Here is a 20324-nt window from a genome sequence, read left to right as displayed (position 1 = left end):
GAAGAGTCACTTTTTTCCTGAAATGAGTCATCTTTAGAGGCTGTAGTGTCATTTCAGATACCCAAATCATGTGTTCTTTGGTACCTTATCGTATCCCATTAAAGATGAAAATCTCATCTTTTAATTTGATGCAGTTAAAGAAATTGTCAGGAGCTAGATCTTTAGCTGCAGCTCGCATTCCCAACTATGTCTTCCTGTATCTCTAGCTCTTTAGCTCACAGAACAGCAAGCCTGATGTGATTTGAAAATTATCTTAAATATGAAACCAAAACCATGGTTTTAGGAACTGTAGAGCTGAAGATATGGATTATATGATGTGAAGAACATCCAACCAAGCTTAAAATATGACTAATTTAAGCAAAAAGTGACTCTTCTGAGCTCATTTACATATTACTTTTAAGGTAATTTTTTGTAGGTTAGAGGTTTTGTAGGTAGAATTAATATAAAAAGAGGGAATTCTAGAAAGGACATTTCATAACCTACCTGAGTGTGCAAGTAGAAGCAGGGTAAAAGCCGGGTCCCTTAAGCCCCACCCAAAGGGCAGAGCACCCAAATTGGTAACATTTACAATCCACTTTGGTTCATTTTCCACACTTTTTTTGGGAGATGACTGAAACAGTTCATTCTAACCTCAAACCCAGAAAGTAAGCTATGCCGATGTACACGCTTAGGGTAAGCTGGGACACATTGGCTGATCTGTCATCTGACACAGGATAATTGTGCAATTTGTCCACACATATCTGTGTCCAAATTGGATAACATCTAACTATTCAGCCTCTGGGAATAAGAATCCGAATCCTTTTCTGGCTCTATGTCAGCCCATTAATAGTGAGGTCAGAGGAGGACTCCAGACATTGTTGGACCTGTGGTCATCTACTGACTATAATGATCCAGTAATGAAAACATAAGTCTGCCCAAAATACATAATTACCCCAACTGCTTTAATAATTTATCCTTGATTTACTTACAATGATAATCAGACATTCTTGAGATCCAGCATGAGAACATTGTGTGGAGGTAGACAGTGGCTCTACTGTCACCACTCGAGGAGCATGGCAAAGGCCAATCAAATAGCTCACAGTCCAAACTATTTGGCTGATCTATTAAAGGGGTATTCTGGAATTTTACTAAAAGCGTATTCTCACGATAGGTGGAAGATCAACGGGGTTCAGAAACCTGGCACTATCATCAGTCAGCTGATTGAAGAGGTCATGACTCTCCATTGAGCGCCACTCAGAAGTTCGAGGGAATGGGGCTAAGCTGTAATACCCAGCACAGACACTATACAACATATGGCGCTGTGTGTACTATGGAGTGTAGAGGCAAAAGAACTTTTCTAATAGTGGTATCTATTTAAAAAGCTGATCAATTGTGGTGTTTTAAGTCCCGCTCCTATCTGAAGGGTCAATTACCTACTTCCCAGCCGTAAATATACAGTGGGTTGTCCTGGTCCGTAAAACCCACACTGTACCATATTTGCAGCACAGGCTTTAGACTTCTGTCTGAGCGATTAGGCAGCTGAACGCGTGATTGTCAGGATCCCGGTGTAAGGAAGCTGCCGCTCCAGTTATTAATGTAAGTCTATTACACTAAGGGCTTATTCACACAACTGTCATTGTGACCGGATCACGATTCCCCTTAAAGGAAATCTAACATCGGGAAACTATGCTACTTTTTCAAGTGATGCCTGATGCAGATTTCCTACGGCAGCAGCAGCTCCATCCCATTTTTGTCCAATTCAGGGTTTCAGCTGCTGCCAAAATAAACTTCAATCTATCTTTATGCAAATTATTTGCAAAGGCTACGGGGGCGTGTAGTACCCTAAACGAATTCTGGAGCGAAGGCTACACCAAATACTATTAAGCCTCCGTTTTAGGTAACACGTCAGTTAGAATAATATAGCTATAAAATTTAAAAAACGTAAAGCTAAAAATGTAAAAAAATATAGATATAAATGTAAAAAACATTTTGTTTTACTATTTAATCAGTTTTTAAACTTCAACTTGTTTTAAAATCAAAGATCCAGACCAAAAAATAAAAAGTAGAATTCTGTATTTCTCATTGCTAGCCCAAATAATGAAAGAAAACTATAATGTCCCAGTTTCACTTTTTCACTTTGTAAATTAACAATTAAACAACAAAATTATGGCAATAATTATTATATCAGGGATAGCAGAGGAACATGTCAGATCAAAATCCCCACATACATCAAAGAAAATTATTTTTCATATCAGATTTTAGTATAGATTTTAAAGGATCAGAATATATGTAAAGTATAAAGTACTCACCACTGTCCTCAACACTAAAATGGAAAATATCACTTGTTGCGTTCTCCTTGTCTCGTAACACGTAACAGATCTTCATGTCATCAATGTCCGCTGTAAGAAAACAGGTGTAATAACTGAGTATAAAATATGATTTTTTTTAATTCAGAAGATATATAAATATATAGTAATAATAGAACACAAAAATATGCAAATTTTTTTTTATCAAAAACACATCAACAGATCAGGTAAAGGGGTTGGTCACTACATAGGTTGTCTTGCGAATAATCCCTGAATGTCCATCAAGTGATTCAGCTTTCCTGGTATTTACTTTTAAACTTTTGTATACAGACGATGTGAATCTTTGTTTACATGTCTAAGCCCTGCTGAATAGGAGGAGCTGCAGCAGCAGAGTTATGAGGCATCTGGCTCTACCAGTCTATCTAAGTGAGAATTGACAATGAAAAGAAAGACACAGTGGTAGACGATTTGAGGGTGGGCTAAAGCAGTAAGAGAGGAAGCTGTATATGTAGAGGGAAGCATGGTGAGAAGAGGCTTATACATGCAGAGACATGTTTTATAGTAGAGATTAATTAAGAAGTGTCCAACCCCTTTAATGCCAAATAAAGCATTGAATCCCGTTTATTGTAACTAGATTAATAGCAAAAATGTTTCTTTTGGACCCAGTAGCCCCAAGGACAGAAGTGTCTATGTTGGTAACAGGTCTCACTGCTATGATAAGCTCTGTTACTTCATTGGACACTTAATGTCAGATGACCAGGATGATGTAATCTAAGGTCTTAAGTCTACCCTTATGCATGTATCTGATCACATGAAATCACAGCATGTCTCCATGGAGGATAGGGAGGAATAGAAGTCCATTGAGGCTGCTGTGATTTCATGTAATCAGATACATACATGGGGTAGATGTTGCAAATGTAACTGGGTTAAAAGACCTTAGATGACATCATCCTGGTCACATGACATAGAGTGCTGAATGCTGAGTAAGAAGCATGGGAGATGGGGAGGAGAAGATGGGAGGAGCTGGCTGAGCAGGACACACCCCCTCTGAAGCCAAGTAATATAAGATAAAGTTGATTTATGGGGATGAGAGGGAAACAATTTTTAGCTAAAAGAAGGGTGTCCGTTAGTTAATAGGGCTCTTTGGGAGCCTGTCACTGGCTGAATATGTGCAAATGTGGTGATAGGTTCCCTTTAAGGAAGAATGACACTTCCTATTTTGTAGGGATCACTTTTTGGCAGTCAGTCCATAATCATTATGTTCATGATGAACTTCCTCTATTAAACAATCTACTATTTAAAGGCAAAATAATCTCAGCACCTTCTAGCCCTTTCTGCACAATGACTTCTGCACAGGTCATGGAGCATGAAAAAAACATTTCCCTTAGAGGGCAATTTATATGTCCATGCTACAAGCTGCCAAAGTCCATGTAGTAGGTGTGAGTCCCATAGGTAGGACACACATGTATAAGACATCTATTGGATATCCTGTGGATATGCTATAAAAGTGTCATGGAGGCGGAGCTCCGGACACCCGCTGGTGGATTCCCTGGATGAAGGGACATCAATCGAAGCGCAGACGGCGTTCAGATAATTTTGTTCTTGTGGAGATAAATCAGAGGTGTTATAATGTGTTCCCCCCCACTTTTAAAAATACATGCATGCAGGGTTAGGCAGAGTGTACATGTGTATGCGGGATTGGGAGAGATAATTTGGCCTCATTCACTTTACATTTTATCAGCTAATCCAAGAACCACAAAAATAATTTTATTAGAAAGAACTATTTTTAAGAGAATAAAATCCAACTTTTTTACCCGATTAGTTCCAGTAATTAACAGCAGGAACCTTCTGGGTGATGTGGAAAGGATGAGCTGAAAACATCTCCTGCACTCCACCCTATTTACATTGGATAAATACAGCAGCCTTAGGGCTCTTTCACATTGCCGTTGTTTTTCTTCACATCCATGGTTCGGTGATTTCCACGGATGCTTCACAGATCCATTGATTCCTATAGGTGTTTTCCTATTTGTTTGTATTTTCTCTGACACGAAACATAATTTTTTTCACTGATACGGATCACGGAAGGCAATAGCAGTCTATGGGTCCGCCAAAAAACGGATCCAACATCCAATTTTTTTCACTGATAAGGCTGAAAAATCAGGTGTGATGCTTTCAAAGCAATGTTAACCCTTCAGTTTTTTTGAGGACACGGAGACAAAACGGAAGAAAAACGGAGACACAACACAACGGATGCAAAACTGAACATTAACGTCAATGCGAAAGAGCCCTTAGGGCTGTTCCACATCGGCGATTTTTCACTGAACCCATTTTGGCTTATGGACACATAGATTGGTTTTCTCTTCCTGGCTTCAGTGATATGCCACTGATTCCTTACTGAACCAATCTTTTTAATGGGATTTTTCACACTACAGTTTTTTTCACTGATCAGTTATCTGTTTAGAACCTGCTCTTTTTGAGTAACTGAAGTGAAAAAAATCTGTGGTAAGTTCGATAAAGCAAATTGAAAAGAACAAGTCAGTAAGACAAATCACTGAAGCCAGAAAGAGAAAACCAATCTGTATGTGTCCATAAAGGGTTCAGTGAAAAATGTCTCCGTTTTGTTCTGTTTTATTCCGTGTCCGCAAAAAAAAATTGAAGGTGTAACGTTTCTTTGAAAACATCACACTTGGTATTCCAGCCTCATCAGTGAGAAAAAATGGATGTTGCATGCATTTTTTTGGCGGCCAGCATAGACTTCTAGGACATCACGGTGGCTTAGTGGTTGGCATTATAGCTTTGCAGCGCTGGGGACCTGGGCTAGGGTCGACATATGCAAAGATTCCTCCCACACTGGTAGGTTGATTAGATTGTGAGCCCCATTGGGGACAGGGACCAATTTGGCAAGCTCTGTGCAGCGCTGCGTAATCTGTGTGCGCTATATAAATAAAGAATTATTATTGTTACTATTCTATTGCCTTCCATGATCCGCATCAGTAAAAAAAAATAGCCAATCCGTGGAAATCACTGAACCACGGACGTGAAAAAAACAACAATTTTAAAGAGGTCTTCGGTTAACAAAAAAGTATATAGTGTATAGGGCACGTTTCCCAACTTGCATAGAACATATACAGGTCACCATGGGAGGTCGTGCTCTAAGGACCCTCTTATAGTTACAAAGTCAATGCTCTCCTATTGTATAGAATTATAGTAACCAAGTTACATTTAGGGTGTAGTGCCCTTTAAACTACTTATAGAAATGTATATATGCTTACATTGCCTCTAGCTAATACTATTCCTATTATTTACTATTGTGATTATTTGTATAGAATTAGATTATATAGGATTATATTCCAATTACCGTATATCATATAGGATTATATTCTAATTACATTATATAGGATTATATGGCAACTGTATTGTTTAGAATTATAATGCATAGGATTATACTGTCATTATATTCTATAGGATTATACTGCCTTGAGATTGTATAATAATATCTAGGATGAGATTGTGATTATATTGTATAAGATTATGTTATACAGGAATATATTGATATTATATGGATATGATATATAGAGGGTTATATGGTGATCATTTGAATAGATTTTTTTTTTAGGATTATACTGTGATCATATTGTATAGGATTATGTTTTATGGGAGGGATTTATCAAATATTTTTTTCTTTTTTGCCAATTTTTTGCAAAATTGATGAGTTTGCACCTTTTGGGCGACTTTTTCACAAAGTTCAAAGCACCGGAGTTTTCCAGTGTTGCGTCTGATTTATCTTTGTAATCCAGATGTTGATGTTTTAAAAAGACGCTGCGGCAAAAAAAACCTGAGTGATGCCAGATTTATCACCCTCTAAGATAAATCAAACAAGCCCAAACCCCCTCCCCCCAAAAAAGACAGGTGCAACTTTCCAGACTAAAGATAAATGACCACCCATGTTTGTTTTGTTATTGTATAGAATCATAAATTATATGTAGGTTTACATTGTGATCATATCGAATATGATTCTATTATTTAGGATTCTTTTGTGTTTTTATTAAGTAGGAATGTAATGTATTTGATTAATATTATTTATTTATGGAGCACCATTATTCCCATGGGGCTGTACATTAAGTAAGGAGTTCACATAGATTATATTAAGACAAGGACCAAAAAGGGTCGTGGCACACGTTAGCGTTTTCAACCAATTTGTAATCCGTTTTTAAGCAGTCCATAAAAAACGTGTGTTTTTTGAAAAAGCACCCTTTTTAAAACGTTTTTATCCATTTTTCCCAATTATCAATTAAGATAATTGGGAAAAACTGTCAAAAAGGGATGCTTTTTCAAAAAAACGGATGCGTTTTCAATAACGCTTGCTTAATGGACTGCTTAAAAACGGCCTAAAAACGGATTCAAAACGCCACGTGTGTCCCCCCTAAGGATGAAACACTGAACTAAAAGGGGGACGCTGTCCATGTGGGCTATATATATATATACACTCAAGTATAAGTCAGCCCGAATATAAGCCGAGACCCCTAATTTCAACACAAAAACTGGGAAAACCTATTGACTCGAGTATAAACCGAGGATGGGAAATGCATTGGTCACAGCCTCCCAGTATACAATCTGCCAGCCCCCTGTACTATATAGTTTGCCAGCCCCTGTAGCATATACCCTTCCCAGCCCCTGTAGCATATATCCTGCCCAGCACCTGTAGTATACAGCCTGCTCAGCCCCTGTAGTATACAGCCTGCCCAGCCCCTGTAGTATACGGTCTGCCCAGCCCCTGTAGTATACAGTCTGCCCAGCCCCCGTAGTATACAGCCTGCCCAGCCCCTGTAGTAGGAAAAAAAAATAACACTGTACTCCCCTTTCTGACGTCCCCCGTAGGTCCTCTTCTGTCTCCGATGCTCCTGTGCCGCCTCAGGTCCTACGGTCCTTTTTGGATTCTTCCGCTCATCTCCAGCTCCTCTTCGGGTCTCCGTGCTCGGCTGGCACAGAGAATGACGTCAGCCGCTTGCCGACGTCATTGTCTGTGAGCCACTGGCATCGCGAGGGGACCCGAAGAGGAGCGGAACTTCCCCAAGAGGAGCCGAAGAACCTGAAGAGGATCCGAAGGACCCAAGGTGGCACCGGAGCATCGGAGACAGAAGAGGACTTACGGGTGACGTCAGAAACGTGAGTTTTGACTTTATTTTTTTATTTGACTCGAGTATAAGCCGAGTTAGGGTTTTTGAGCACAAATTTTGTGCTGAAAAACTAGGCTTATACTCGAGTATATATATCTTTAGGAAAATATTATATCAGAATATATTATGATTACATTGTATGGAATAATAAAATAAAGCATTATATTTTGCGATCAGATGATATATCATTGTATTATATAGGACAATATTATGATGAAATTGTATAGGATTATAGTAGAATAGGGTTCTATTGTTATTGGACTGTAATAGTGTCCAATAAGGCAAGGGATAGTTTACTACTACTTATATATCAAATGGGCAAAAATACATAAAACCACTACGATAAGAAACTAAGGAGTGTATAAAAAATGAATATATATTGAATATCATATTAAAAACATATTTTTGACACATGTTCAAAAAAGATGATAAATAGGTACAAAAGAGTTATCTCAATAAGGGAAAAGCAACAGACAGTAAGCAAGGACTGCATCCACCAATACCCATAAGGCTATAGAAGAGGTAGATGGGCGCATATGTAATAATGTCCTGAGAACCAAGACTGTATGCAACTAGATATATAAAACCAATGGTCATGTGAGCCCCAGATGAAAGCTTCACTGCTGAAATGTGCATGGGTTGTCATCATCTCAGTTGGTGTTAAATGAAATCTACCATCAAAATCCATCATGATAAACCAGGTACACTTACTTATAGATCCAGGCAGCGTGACTGTGGTAATCCTCTTATATTTCTTATCCATGGCCTACTTCCTTCTAAAATTCACTTTTGAAATTGTGGTGATAAACCAGCAGGCCCACTCCATGCTAGTGGGGAGGGGGAGCCGTGCTCCTGTGCAGTTTAAAAGCCTGAAAATGTACAGCACAGAGGGGCTCTGGTAACACCCCCAGAGCACTTCCTGCTCATTAGCATAATTTTAAACACTGATTTAGAAGTAAGAAGGCCATGGATAATAAATATAAGAAGATTATCACACAGTGCCTGGACCTATGAGAAGATGTCCCTGGTTAATCATGATGGATTTTGATGGTAGATTTATAGGTAAGCTGACACCTAGATCTGTTGAACTTTTTCCTTGTTCTGTTGCCCCATTTGTTTTAAATATCTGGTTGGATACTGCACTTTAATACATTTGTCATAGTCTGTAAGCTCTTGTGAGCAGGGCCCTTACTCCTATTGTTCCATAGGACTGTTTGTCATATATAATATAATATTTGTATGTGTCCCCTATGGTATGTAAAGCTCTACGGAAAATATTGGTGCTATATAAATAAAGATTATTAGTATTAGTGTTGTGCCATACAGCGTTCATCCTCTGGACATTATTCCATATACACCCACCTACCTCTTCTATAGCCCTTTGGGTATCAGTGGGTACAGACAGTTCATTCTCTGCAGCTTTTCCTGCTTTCCATCACCAGGTCGATTTAAAGGTGTCACTACATTTATCATCCTTCTTCTAAAATATGTTTTGAATATAATGTTATTGGATTGTTTATATATATATATATATATATATTATATAGGCATTTATATTGTTATTTTATTGTACAGGATTATAATACATAGAAATCTACAGTCATTATATTATGTAGCATTTTATGATTTATATAGGATTATATTACATAGGATTATATTGTTTTTGCATCGTCTATTATTAAATTATAAAAGATTCTATTGTGACTGTGTTGTACATAATATTATATTATATAGGAGTTCATTGTATAGGATTTTGATGTGATTCAGAATTTTCATTCTACATCATATTGCATGTAATTTTGAATTGCTTTTTGCTATATACCTTATATACTCGAGTATAAGCCTAGTTTTTCAGCACAAAAAATGTGCTGAAAACCTCAAACTCGGCTTATACTCGAGTCAAAAAAATAAATATATCTAAACTCACCTTTCCGACGACCCCTGTATATCTTCTGTGCGATCTGTCTGGCAGCGGCGGCAGGCTATATACACTGGGGCAGGGTGCGGCAGGCTATATACACTGGGGCAGGGTGCGGCAGGCTATATACACTGGGGCAGGGTGCGGCAGGCTATATACACTGGGGCAGGGTGCGGCAGGCTATATACACTGGGGCAGGGTCTGGCAGGCTATATACACTGGGGCAGGGTCTGGAAGGCTATATACACTGGGGCAGGGGCAGGCAGGCTATATACACTGGGGCAGGGGCTGGCAGGCTATATACACTGGGGCAGGGGCTGGCAGGCTATATACACTGGGGCAGGGGCTGGCTGGCTATATACACTGGGGCAGGGGCTGGCTGGCTATATACACTGGGGCAGGGGCTGGCTGGCTATATACTGGGGAGGCTGTGACCAATACATTTCCCATCCTCGGCTTATACTTGAGTCAATAGGTTTTCCCAGTATTTTGTGGTAAAATTAGGGGCCTCGGCTTATACGCGGGTCGGCTTATACTCGAGTATATACAGTATTTGTTTTCTTTTATCATTACTTATGACTGCTAGTAATTCATATGGAGACAATATACATCTTTCCTGGTGTGTAATATCCATCATCAGATCTCCACTAGCTGATACCTGGCGCTGGTCTATATCACTTACTGATCTCTTAGCGGTTACATTGTTTCTCAGCCGTGAGTTGCAGCTTTTTACCTTTGCCCGCAGGCTACAAGGACCTGTCTGGGCTTGAGTGAGAGGAGCAGGATCACCTAACACCAGCAGGTTCAAACTCATATCCCGAAATGTGGCTCTTCCTAAATCCTCTCCTTCTGGAACCTCTCCAGTAATAATGGAGTTAAGAATTGTTTGTTACAGGATTGTACAAACCGAGAGATCAAAAGTCTGAGATCCATAAATGACTCGCAGCAGATTGCAACACGGCTGCATCCCACGACTAAAATAACATTTTGTCAATCTTGTTAAGTATTTAATATGATGAGATTTATTGTGTGTCTGGCACATACCACCCTGCTGCTGGTACCAGGGGGCACTATCATGGCAGGATGTCGCCCGCCGTCCTGCACTTTGAACTAGATCCATTTGGCATTGGGCGATTGTGTCTTTCAGTGCCGCAGACCTTCACTTCGAAACTTTTGCTATTTTAAGTGTTTCCTAATCCGCACACAGCTGCTTATCTTCATCAAAATGTGGCCGCAATAAAGCAGCTGCAGAGAGATTCAAGGCAAATGGGAATAAAATACACTCCGTCTGACATGAAAGAAATCAGAGAAAATAAGTAGTTTCAACTTTAACTGTTACTCCCTATACACAGAATAGGGGATAATAATCTGATTGGTGGGGAACCGACTGCTGAGACCCCCACAGATCATGAGGGCAAAACCCTGCAGGTGACGAAAATGAGGGTCCCGTTCTCACTAACTGAATGAAGCAGAAGGTCAAGCACACCTACTGCCACTCCATTGACTACTAATGAAGACTCAGAACTATGCTCAGCTATATACATAGTGAATAAGAAAGCTGGAGATACCAGAGTGCTGTGCTCTACAATATCCGACCCTCCCATAGTAATGAGTGGCAGGACATATGTTTGTGTTACTGTTTCATTCATTTAGTGAGAACAGGACCCCATTCACTGTCTATGTAAGTGCTCGAGATATACGAGAGCTGTGTTCTGCAATTTCCGACCCTGCCACATTATGTGAAGTGGCAGTATGTATGCTCAACCTTTTGCTCATTCAGTTAGTGAGAACAGGACCCCATTCACTGTCTATGTAAGTTCTGGAGATACCAACTGGCCGCGTTCTGCAATTTCTGACCCTCCCATAGTATAATATCGAGTGGCAATATGTATGCTCAACCTTCTGCTAATTCAATTAGTGAAACTAGGACCCCATTCAATGTCTATGTAAGTGCTAGAAATACCAAAGCGCTATGTTCTGCAATTTATGATTTTTTGTATTGGCAGTAGGTATGCTAAACCTACCGCTCATTCATTAGTAAGAACAGGACCCCCATTCACTGTCTATGTAAGTGCTGGAGATACCCGAGTGCTGTGTTCTGCTATTTTCGACCCTCCCATTGTATGAAATGATTTGGCAGTATGTATGCTCAGCCTTCCCCTTATTCAATAAGAATGAATAGGAAACCCATTCTTGTGAACTTCAGGGATTTGTTCTCATGGTCAGTGGGGTCCCAGCAGTCCCTGCGTACAGGAAATATCAATTAAATTATTTTCTGTTGTTTTACCTGTATTAAGTGGGTTATAACCAATATGAACACCTACTGTTCATCTCCCTGGAGTGAGAGATAATTCTCCAGACCCCCGTGTAAGGATCCTTGAGGTGGGACTTGAGGTGGGACTTATACATGGGAATACCACTTCAAAGAGCTTTTCCTAGAATTTAGCAAAACCACCAAGAAGCTTGGATAGGTGCGTGAAAAAAAGGAAAAAGTAAACTAATACCACTTCACTACTTTTCCCCCATTGGTTTGCCAATAGTCCCTGCTGGGTGGTAAGTATTGGCGGTCACTGAACTGAGGGGTCTCATTGGGCTCATTCTGGATGACATGAAGCAATCCCATGTTTTTGGTGGGTGGGAGAGGCTTGAACAAACTTTCCTAAAAGTGATCCTTCCAGCTTTACAAGGCTTGAAATTGTCCCATGAAAGGGAAAGCCAAGTGTTGAGTGACTTAAAGGGAACCTGTCACATTTAAACTAAGCATATGGCCTTATGGGTAATGTGATATGGCCGCAAGGCCCAGTGCACCCGCTCTGGCTCTCACCAGCCGCTCAGACTTGATAGGCAGTACCCTGCTTCCTATGTGATACTGTACAGACCTAACAGCCATGTCTATGTTATCATGAATAGAAATTTTAATTTTAAATTTCTCTGCATTCAGGCCACATAATTTCTATCTTAAAGAGGTTATCTGGGATTTGTAAAATGTGGCTTTTTTCATTCATAAACAGTGCCACCCCTTGACCGTGGGTAGTGTGCTCTATTATTGCGGCTAAGCTCCATTCAATTTTATATAACTGAGCTGCAATACCGGCACAAGCCAAGGTCAGGTGTGGCGCTGTTTATGGAAGAAAGCAAGTTTTTCAAATCCCAGACAATCAGGGAACTTAACCTACAAGGGCATATGAAGGGTTTTATATGAACGGGGAGAAAACAGACAACTCTTCCATGAAAAATAATAGGGTTGTCCGGAGGTCAAAAAACATGGCCAAGAACAGGTCCAAAAACAGCTAAGCACCAGATTGTAGCTTGTGCCGGTATCACAGGTTTGTATGAAAGGAGCTTTCTTGCATTACCACACACTACCAATGGGATATATCTAAAACAGCCAAGTTTTTCAACCACTGGGCAACCCCTTTAAGCAGCTTTCCTCAGGTTCTGTCACACGTGGCATTTAACACATGTATTACAAAAGACAATGCGACAGCTGAAGAGAGATTTGCCTAATTAAACAGCATTTGCACTTACAAAACGCAACTGTTAACACATATGTTTACACATGAGATAACATTACATTAATAAACACATGTTAACTCAATGCGCTGCCAAATCTACCTGGTTATACATGGATGTAGAAGTCGGGATATTTCTCTGACTAGATATCAAATAAGATGAGTTAAGATCCGGATAGGAATGTGTGAAGTTTGTGTTATACATGGCATAAAATGTTACCTTAGATAGCAATTTTGTAACATTAGTATTTTGGTTCAGGTTTTAAAGGCCAAAACCGAAAGTGGAAATATAGTGGAAATGTTACATATTGTAAACTCATTCTACGCTTTTGGGCTTAAATATATTGAAGTAAAATACTGTAAAATAATAATTCAATGCATAAGCATTTTAAGGTAATATTTACACTGTGGTATTATGCAGTCATCTAGTTAAAGGGGTAGTCACCCGTGTATGACTCTACAGACAGAGATGACTGAAAGCCACTGAGTGGACCGCCCACTGGACTCCTAATCCCAGAATGAGCAGAAATATTAACTGAAAATCTATAGAAATTTGCCTCAATAAACTATCAATCTGCTCTGCTCCTCCTGCTCTATACCATGCTGCCTTCAGATTAGACTGCATTTACATGGTGAGTGGTTGCTTTCTTATTAACCTCATGGAAAATGACAATCCAAAGTTTCGATTTTGTGTAGCAAGGCTAATTAAGGAAAAAGAATTAAAGGCAACCTGTCATATGTTATGAGAATATCCATTCTGCCTATATAGGATCAGAGATACATGTAAGAAAGAAGACATATAGAAGACATATAGAAAGAAGACATTAACTAACTGCTGGGACACCATGACTATTCATCAATGTTGCTCCACCCAGGTGACTACTGGTGAGCTGCATCTCCTATTTCTCCCTCATTTTAAAATTTGATGACTAAGGGTCCGGTGTGTTACTGTAAAAGGTTAATACTCAGCCCATGTACTACATGAAAAAGGAAAATGGTTAGAACAGCGATACAGTTATATTACTATATACTATAGTAACAAAAAAATAATATACTTCAGTTCAAGATCAAGCAAAAAAAAGATATAATGTATAAGACAAAAGCAGAAATTGAAACGCTGACCTAAGCACTAAAATTTTGCACCATAGACACAAACTATATAAAACAACTCATCTATTATCAGTACCACATAATGATTACCTTGGGTGAACTGGTTGATGCTGTGGTTCCCCTTGTCCAAGTTGATAAGGAACCCATGACTAGGTCCTTGTGTAATTCGGATGCGGAGTAAGATGTGGGTGCTGTCCCTGTCTTCTGCTTTAAGGACCTTGTTGGTGATCAAGAAGCCCAAATGTCCAGTGCTCAGAATGCGCAGAGTTGGGGCTCCCTTATTCACTGCAATCTGTGGGACCCCATTATCCACAGCAATAATGCGGATCTTCATCATCTGGGGCTTACGGGTCTCATAGACAGTGTCAGGAAACACATAGAAGTCAGTGTGGGTGCCATCAGTGACAGTGAAGGAGAAGCTGTCCTCGGTGGACTCGGTCCCACCGTGTTTGTAGCTGATGAGATTATCATTGAGATCTTGCTTTGTGAAGGAGGTTACTGCTCTGCTGTTGTTATACAGGATCTTTCCGTGGACCGGAACCTGTGTGATGATGAATTTAAGCTTTTTATCTGGGGTGTCTCTGTCCTCCACTGTAAGTTCAAAGGGGGTGATCAACTTATTCTCGCTCTCCCTTACTGCCAGTTCATGGATGGTCAGAACTGGTTTCTTATTATCAACATCGCTGATGGATATTCTGAATGTGCGGAAAACTGGGTTGTATCCATCAGTGACCTCAAATTCAAAGCTGTCCATCTTGATTTCGTCATCGGATGTGTGGGTGTAATAAACTTTATTACCAGCTAACTGCAACTGGGTGAAAGATGTGATGGGAACCCCTGGTAGATCCGTGCACTCCAAATGCCCACGAACAGGAGCCCTTGTGATGGTGAAAACCAAATGTTCATCAGGACTATTGAGATCACTGGTGCTGAGCAAGTCCGTTGTAAGAGTCACCTTCCCTCCTTCTTTAAGAGAAACCCCTTTACTTATAACATCTGGAAAAACCATATCAATGCCTCCTACAGTCACATAAAAATATCTATCAATCAGGGGATTTATGCCATCTGTAACATCAAATTTGAAGAGATCACGAATTCCCTCTTGGCCAAAGTGATGGTACTGTATTAATTCCCTGTCCACCTCATCCTGAGTGAAGTTCATTCCTAATGTAATGTTTTCAAGGCCACCATTTGGTCTTTTCCTTTGTAAGAGTCCTTGACCAGGCCCATAGCGTATTATGTAGGTCAAAGACTTGTCATCTGAGTCTAAATCTGTTGCTTTTAACACTTTATTAGTAATGAGTTTAGTTTCTTCAATTTCAATCTCTAGTCCATCATTTATGGTCATTCTAGGAGTCTCATCATCCACTGGTATAATCATAATTAGAACGGTTTTGACTACTGAATGTTTCCCGTCAGAAAGTTTTATCTCAAAGCTGTCTTCTTTGGTTTCAGTGTCATCATGTTCATAAAGGATGGTGGAGCTTTCTTTGATGTCATCTAAGCTGAAGCTGTTGACTATAACAGTGCCATTAGCTAGTTGGTTGACAATATGCCCATGTTTTGGTGGCTTTGTGATGTAAAAGATAAGGTCATCTGCCGGGATATCAGCATCAGCTCCATTCAGTATTGGAATATCAATGACAAGACTCATTCCCTCCATGACCACAAACTCTCTCATAAAGATCTCTGGTTTTTCATCATTGGCAGGTATGATGACTACTGGAAAGAAGTGTTTTTGGGAAAAGTTTATGCCATCAGAGCAGTGGAAAGTAAGTCTATCTTCTACAGGTTCCACACCTTTGTGAATGCTCTGAACATAGTAGATGTGTCCCAATCTAATATCTTTCAGGGTAAAGGCACTTATAGATGTCCCTGCTCTAGATTTTTCAGAGCCTGGTGCTGGTGAAATATTTTCAAGATATCCAGATGTAGGTTGTACAACTATAGTGCAAAGGATGTCATCATTTGGGGTGTCCCCATCTTGAGCTTTCAAATGGGAAGGGGTGATAACACTTTTTTCCCCTTCAATAACTGTGAATTGGTCATCCACTGAAACAACTGGAGGCTGGTTATCCAGTGGAAGGATGGTCACTTGAACACGAACTCCGGTGACTCTATTACCTCCAACAGTCCATTCTTCAGACATATCAGATAATGTCAAGTTGAAGGAGTCTTCTTTTTTTTGCAACCCAATTTCTCCAGAAGTGTGAGAATAAACAACAGCACCATCAATTATATCCTTTTGAGAAAATCTTTCAGCAGGGATGCCATAGACCAGAATTTCTCCATAAAGCGGTGGGTCTTCCACAATGAAAGTCAGCATAAGATCATCTGTGTCCGCATCAGTGCCTTGAATGACATTTGATGTGATTTCAGAAGAGCTACCTTCTAAAACATCTAGATAGGAGCCAATTGTTCCGGAAGGTAGCATAAGTCTAGGTACCTCATCATCCACCAACCGCACAGTGATTTTTATGATGATAGTAAGAACGTGGACTCCATCACTAACATCAAGGGTACATGAATCACTGGTGGACTCCTCGCCGCTGTGCATATAACTTATCCTTCCATTCCGTATGTCATCCAGAACAAATGTCTCACCAACATCCATCACTTGGTTGGAGTAGAGTACTTGGCCGTGTCTTGGAGACTGTGTCAGAGTGAATGTAATTTTGTCTCTGCCAGTGTCTGCATCTGTGGCATCAAGTTCTGCTGAAGTGATAACATGACTCCCCCGTTCAAACACAGTAAAACCTGTATTAATGATACTTGGGGGCTTGTTGTCTACAGGTTCCAGAAAAATAGTAAAGACCCCATCCGCTGTATTCCCAGACATATCCTCTACAGTATAATGAAACTGCACCACACGTGGAGTTATTCCAAGCTCCAAGTCAGGTGGTTTGTAGGAAATCTTGTGGTGGTTTATCTGGGCTTGGGTAAACTCTGAAACAACCTGATCTGGGTTTTCAGTAAGAACAATAAATCCCATCAGTACTGGGTTGTTTTCATCTGTGTCTGTTGGAGGGATAGTTATTGTGTATTTTAGGTCCCTGTCGTCAGAATCCAAGTCAGTATATCGAAGGAATTTTCTTCTGAAGTAGGTTAGATGATATTCCTGTACCACCATCCTAAGAGTGGTGCCTGGGTATAGTTCTGGAGGCAAGTCATCAATGGGATTAATTTTTACTACAAATGTGTGTTCACCAGACTGATTAGGTGGATCATTGTCATCTTGGACTCTAAATATCAATTGGTCCATGACTGAGACAGTGCTGTGTGGTCCAATATGCACGTAATATAATTTACCATCTAATATGTCTTGTTGAGTCCATTCCTTTACTTCCTTTTCGTAAACATTAAGGTCAGGAAAAAATTTCCACTCAGAAGGGTCTTCAGGTACCTCAGATTGACGCAATACCATTTGGCCAAGGATTGAGTAAGGTAAGTCCAAAATGAAACGTATGGTAGAGTCTTCTGAGTCAATATCTGTCGCACTCAACACAACTGGAGTCACAGGTGACACCTCTTTCTCTGAGATCATTAAACCTGTGTTGGCATTAACTATAGGAGGTTCATCATCAGTTGGCACCACCGTTATTGGGAAGAGGAACTCCACTTCATGCAGTCCATCTGTCATACGGAAGATGATGTTGTCGCTGTAAGTGTCACTACCATCATGTTGATAAATGACTCTACCTTGGTCCAGATCAGAAGCAGTAAAAAATTTGCTCTCAGGTGAACCTAGCAGGTACAGCTGCCCATGTCTTAGTCCATCTAGTACAGTCACTTTAACATCATCAAGATTGTCCTCATCACTTATTTGTAAATTTTGAGAACTTGAGAGGGGACGTGATTGTCCTTCAAAGAGAAGCTGTCCAGTATTACGGGTAACCACAGGGGCAAGGGTATTCATTGGTTTAACTACAATCATGAAAGAAAAGGGCTCAGACACAGCTCCTTCAGTGTCCACCACCTCCAAGACCATCTCAAAAATTCTCTCAGTGTCAGAGTCTTCAGGTGGTGGTTTGTAAGCAATCCTTAGTTCCTGCAGATCCCTCTGATAGAAGGAGGTAATAGGCAAGTTACGGTCATCTGTACTTACAATTTGTCCTTGTCCTGGACCAAAGAAAGAGGTGATATTAAAAATTAGATCCCCAGGGTCGGATTCCAAGTCCTCTGCAGCCAACATGTCAGGAGTGATAGCTGTCATGACAAACTGATCCACCTCCATCATCATCATTGCTATGAAACTAGGCTTAGGCTGAGTATTCTCCAAACCTTCCTTGATCCTAACAAGGATTTGGAAATGTTCTTGTTTTAGTAAATTTCCAACTTTATCATGCAACTCCACCAACATTGGGATATAGTCCTTGTTGGGTGACTGAGTGGAAGCTGTGTGTTGGTAGCGGACACCTTGTTGTAGAAACTCCCCACAATCCACCATATGTCCAGCATTGTGTAGCAGCCTTCCATACCAGGGAAGTCCTCCAAGGTCCAGCAGGGGTGTGATCCTGCACACTTCAAATGTCCTGTCATAGGTAAACTCCAGGATCTTCTTATCTATGGGGTTACTGGTGCCCAGCAGCTTGTCCACAGTCAGGGGCATGTTCCTGGTGACCACCTCTAGCTGGGTGAAGAGCACTTCCACCTCTATCATGAAGGGGATGATGACAGTGCTGGTCTGGCTGTCATACCTGAGCTGTAGCTTCACCCTGTCCTTGGAGGGACTGCGAGCACCCAGGTGAGAGTACTTCACCTCCCGAGCTCCAAACTCACAAGGGAACCTGTTAGGGGCTAGGTGCCCAGGTCCCTGGGAGAGGGGGTCATTGCTGAGGACACTGATGTGACACTTGTCTCCCGGTTGCACTTGGATCACCAGGTCTAGGACTGGGTCCAGGTAGACAGATCTCCCGAAGGGCACCCTGATCCCATTATTGGCCACCAGGATCTCGTCTTCCAGAGGTCCGTAGGTCAGGGGGGCTTCCTCCAGCGCCCCCCTCTGTGCCCATGTGTAGCCGGTCAGTAGCAGCAGCAGCCATAGCCCCGGCAGCGGCGTCCTCCGCAGTCGCATGGTGTGTGTCGCAGGAAGTTGCAGCGTCACTTGTCTGTGGGGGTCATTGATCTGCGGCTGCAGTGAGTGTGAGAGCTGCCTCCCCGGAGCCTGCACTCCGGGCTTCTCCCTGTGCGGCAGAGGGAGTCCCAGTGCAAGCAGTGGGAGGAGGCAGCGGAGTCCCGGAGGAGGCCATTGGTGGGAGGCCGGGAGCGGGCGGCACAGCAGCAGGTGACCGGCCGGGAGGTCGGCACTGGGACCTGTAGTCCCCACACTCCCGGAGCTGTCACTTACACCATGACAGTCCCTAAGGACTGTGCATAAGATAGACCTGACTTCTTATCCTAATGTAACGCTCTGGGCTGTCAGGCTCCTCACAATGATAGGTCTGCGTTCATAAACAGCGTTTTCTACTAAAAAATACTGTTTATCCGTAGACGCTATAGTCTAGTCTATAGTGACTAACAGTACTAGGATAGAACTGTACTCCATAGGGATACTTAGTTACACTGTCTTAAGTTGCTTTAGTTCAGCATTGTGTTAATGTAACAAAAATGCACTTACCTGCCCCCTGTCCTCTTCAGCTCCACTTATTGTCAGGTGACTCTGATAAGTGGTTCTGTGGTCAATCACTGAGCTTAGTGACATCTAGTGACATTGTCTCTGCTCTAACACCTGTCTCCTTTCCCTTCCTATAAAGTGTCAAAAGGTTCCATATCTCAACTTGTTGCACTTGACCCTTCCTTATGTCACCTACCATATCGGGACCTCTTCTGCCTGCCCACACCTTTATCAGGTCTACTATTATAAAAAGAACATCTGCCTTACCTGACCTTGGCCTGTACACTGACTACTGACTGACTGCCGGTCCACTGGAATATCCTGACCTGCCACTAAACTGGGACGACTCCCCCAGGGGCAACCTGATGGCTTCCTACCACAAATCCAGATTTGTGAAAGATTGGTTTAAGGATGAAGATCTAGGTACCACTTAGACAGCAGCACTTTCAGTATCACTGAGACAAGACAATTTAGTGCTGCTTACACATCAGCACTTATAAAGCAGCTTTTATGGGAATTACAGCAGAAAAGTTAAAGAGACCAATGGCCACCTATGTTCTGTGATGGCCAATAATAGGCATAAACTTAAGAGGATTTTCTAGGAATAACTATTGGTGTGGCCTCTCTTCAGAGCATGGTGCCATCTGCGGTCCTGGTGTCCATCATTTTAATATTGACAGCATATCCTAAGAACATAGAATAAATAGT

General features: G+C 41.1%; 1 protein-coding gene across 1 annotated transcript in view; it reads right to left on the bottom strand.

Moving 5' to 3' along the window:
* Window positions 1-19192, bottom strand: part of FREM2 (FRAS1 related extracellular matrix 2) — a 134689-nt gene extending 115497 nt beyond the window's left edge. Inside the window, exons 1-2 of the mRNA XM_072134448.1 lie at window positions 14093-19192; window positions 2289-2378 (exon numbers count right to left, since the gene is read on the bottom strand). Coding sequence (XP_071990549.1) covers window positions 2289-2378; window positions 14093-19076 — 5074 coding nt within the window. The 5' untranslated portion in view covers window positions 19077-19192. The remainder of the gene's footprint in view (window positions 1-2288; window positions 2379-14092) is intronic.
* Between the last annotated feature and the right edge of the window lie 1132 nt (window positions 19193-20324).

This window comes from Engystomops pustulosus, chromosome 2 (genome assembly GCF_040894005.1).
Source record: "Engystomops pustulosus chromosome 2, aEngPut4.maternal, whole genome shotgun sequence".
Lineage (NCBI taxonomy): Eukaryota > Metazoa > Chordata > Amphibia > Anura > Leptodactylidae > Engystomops > Engystomops pustulosus.
Note: the sequence above shows the minus strand (reverse complement) of the source record. Positions and strands in the feature narration are given on the sequence as shown.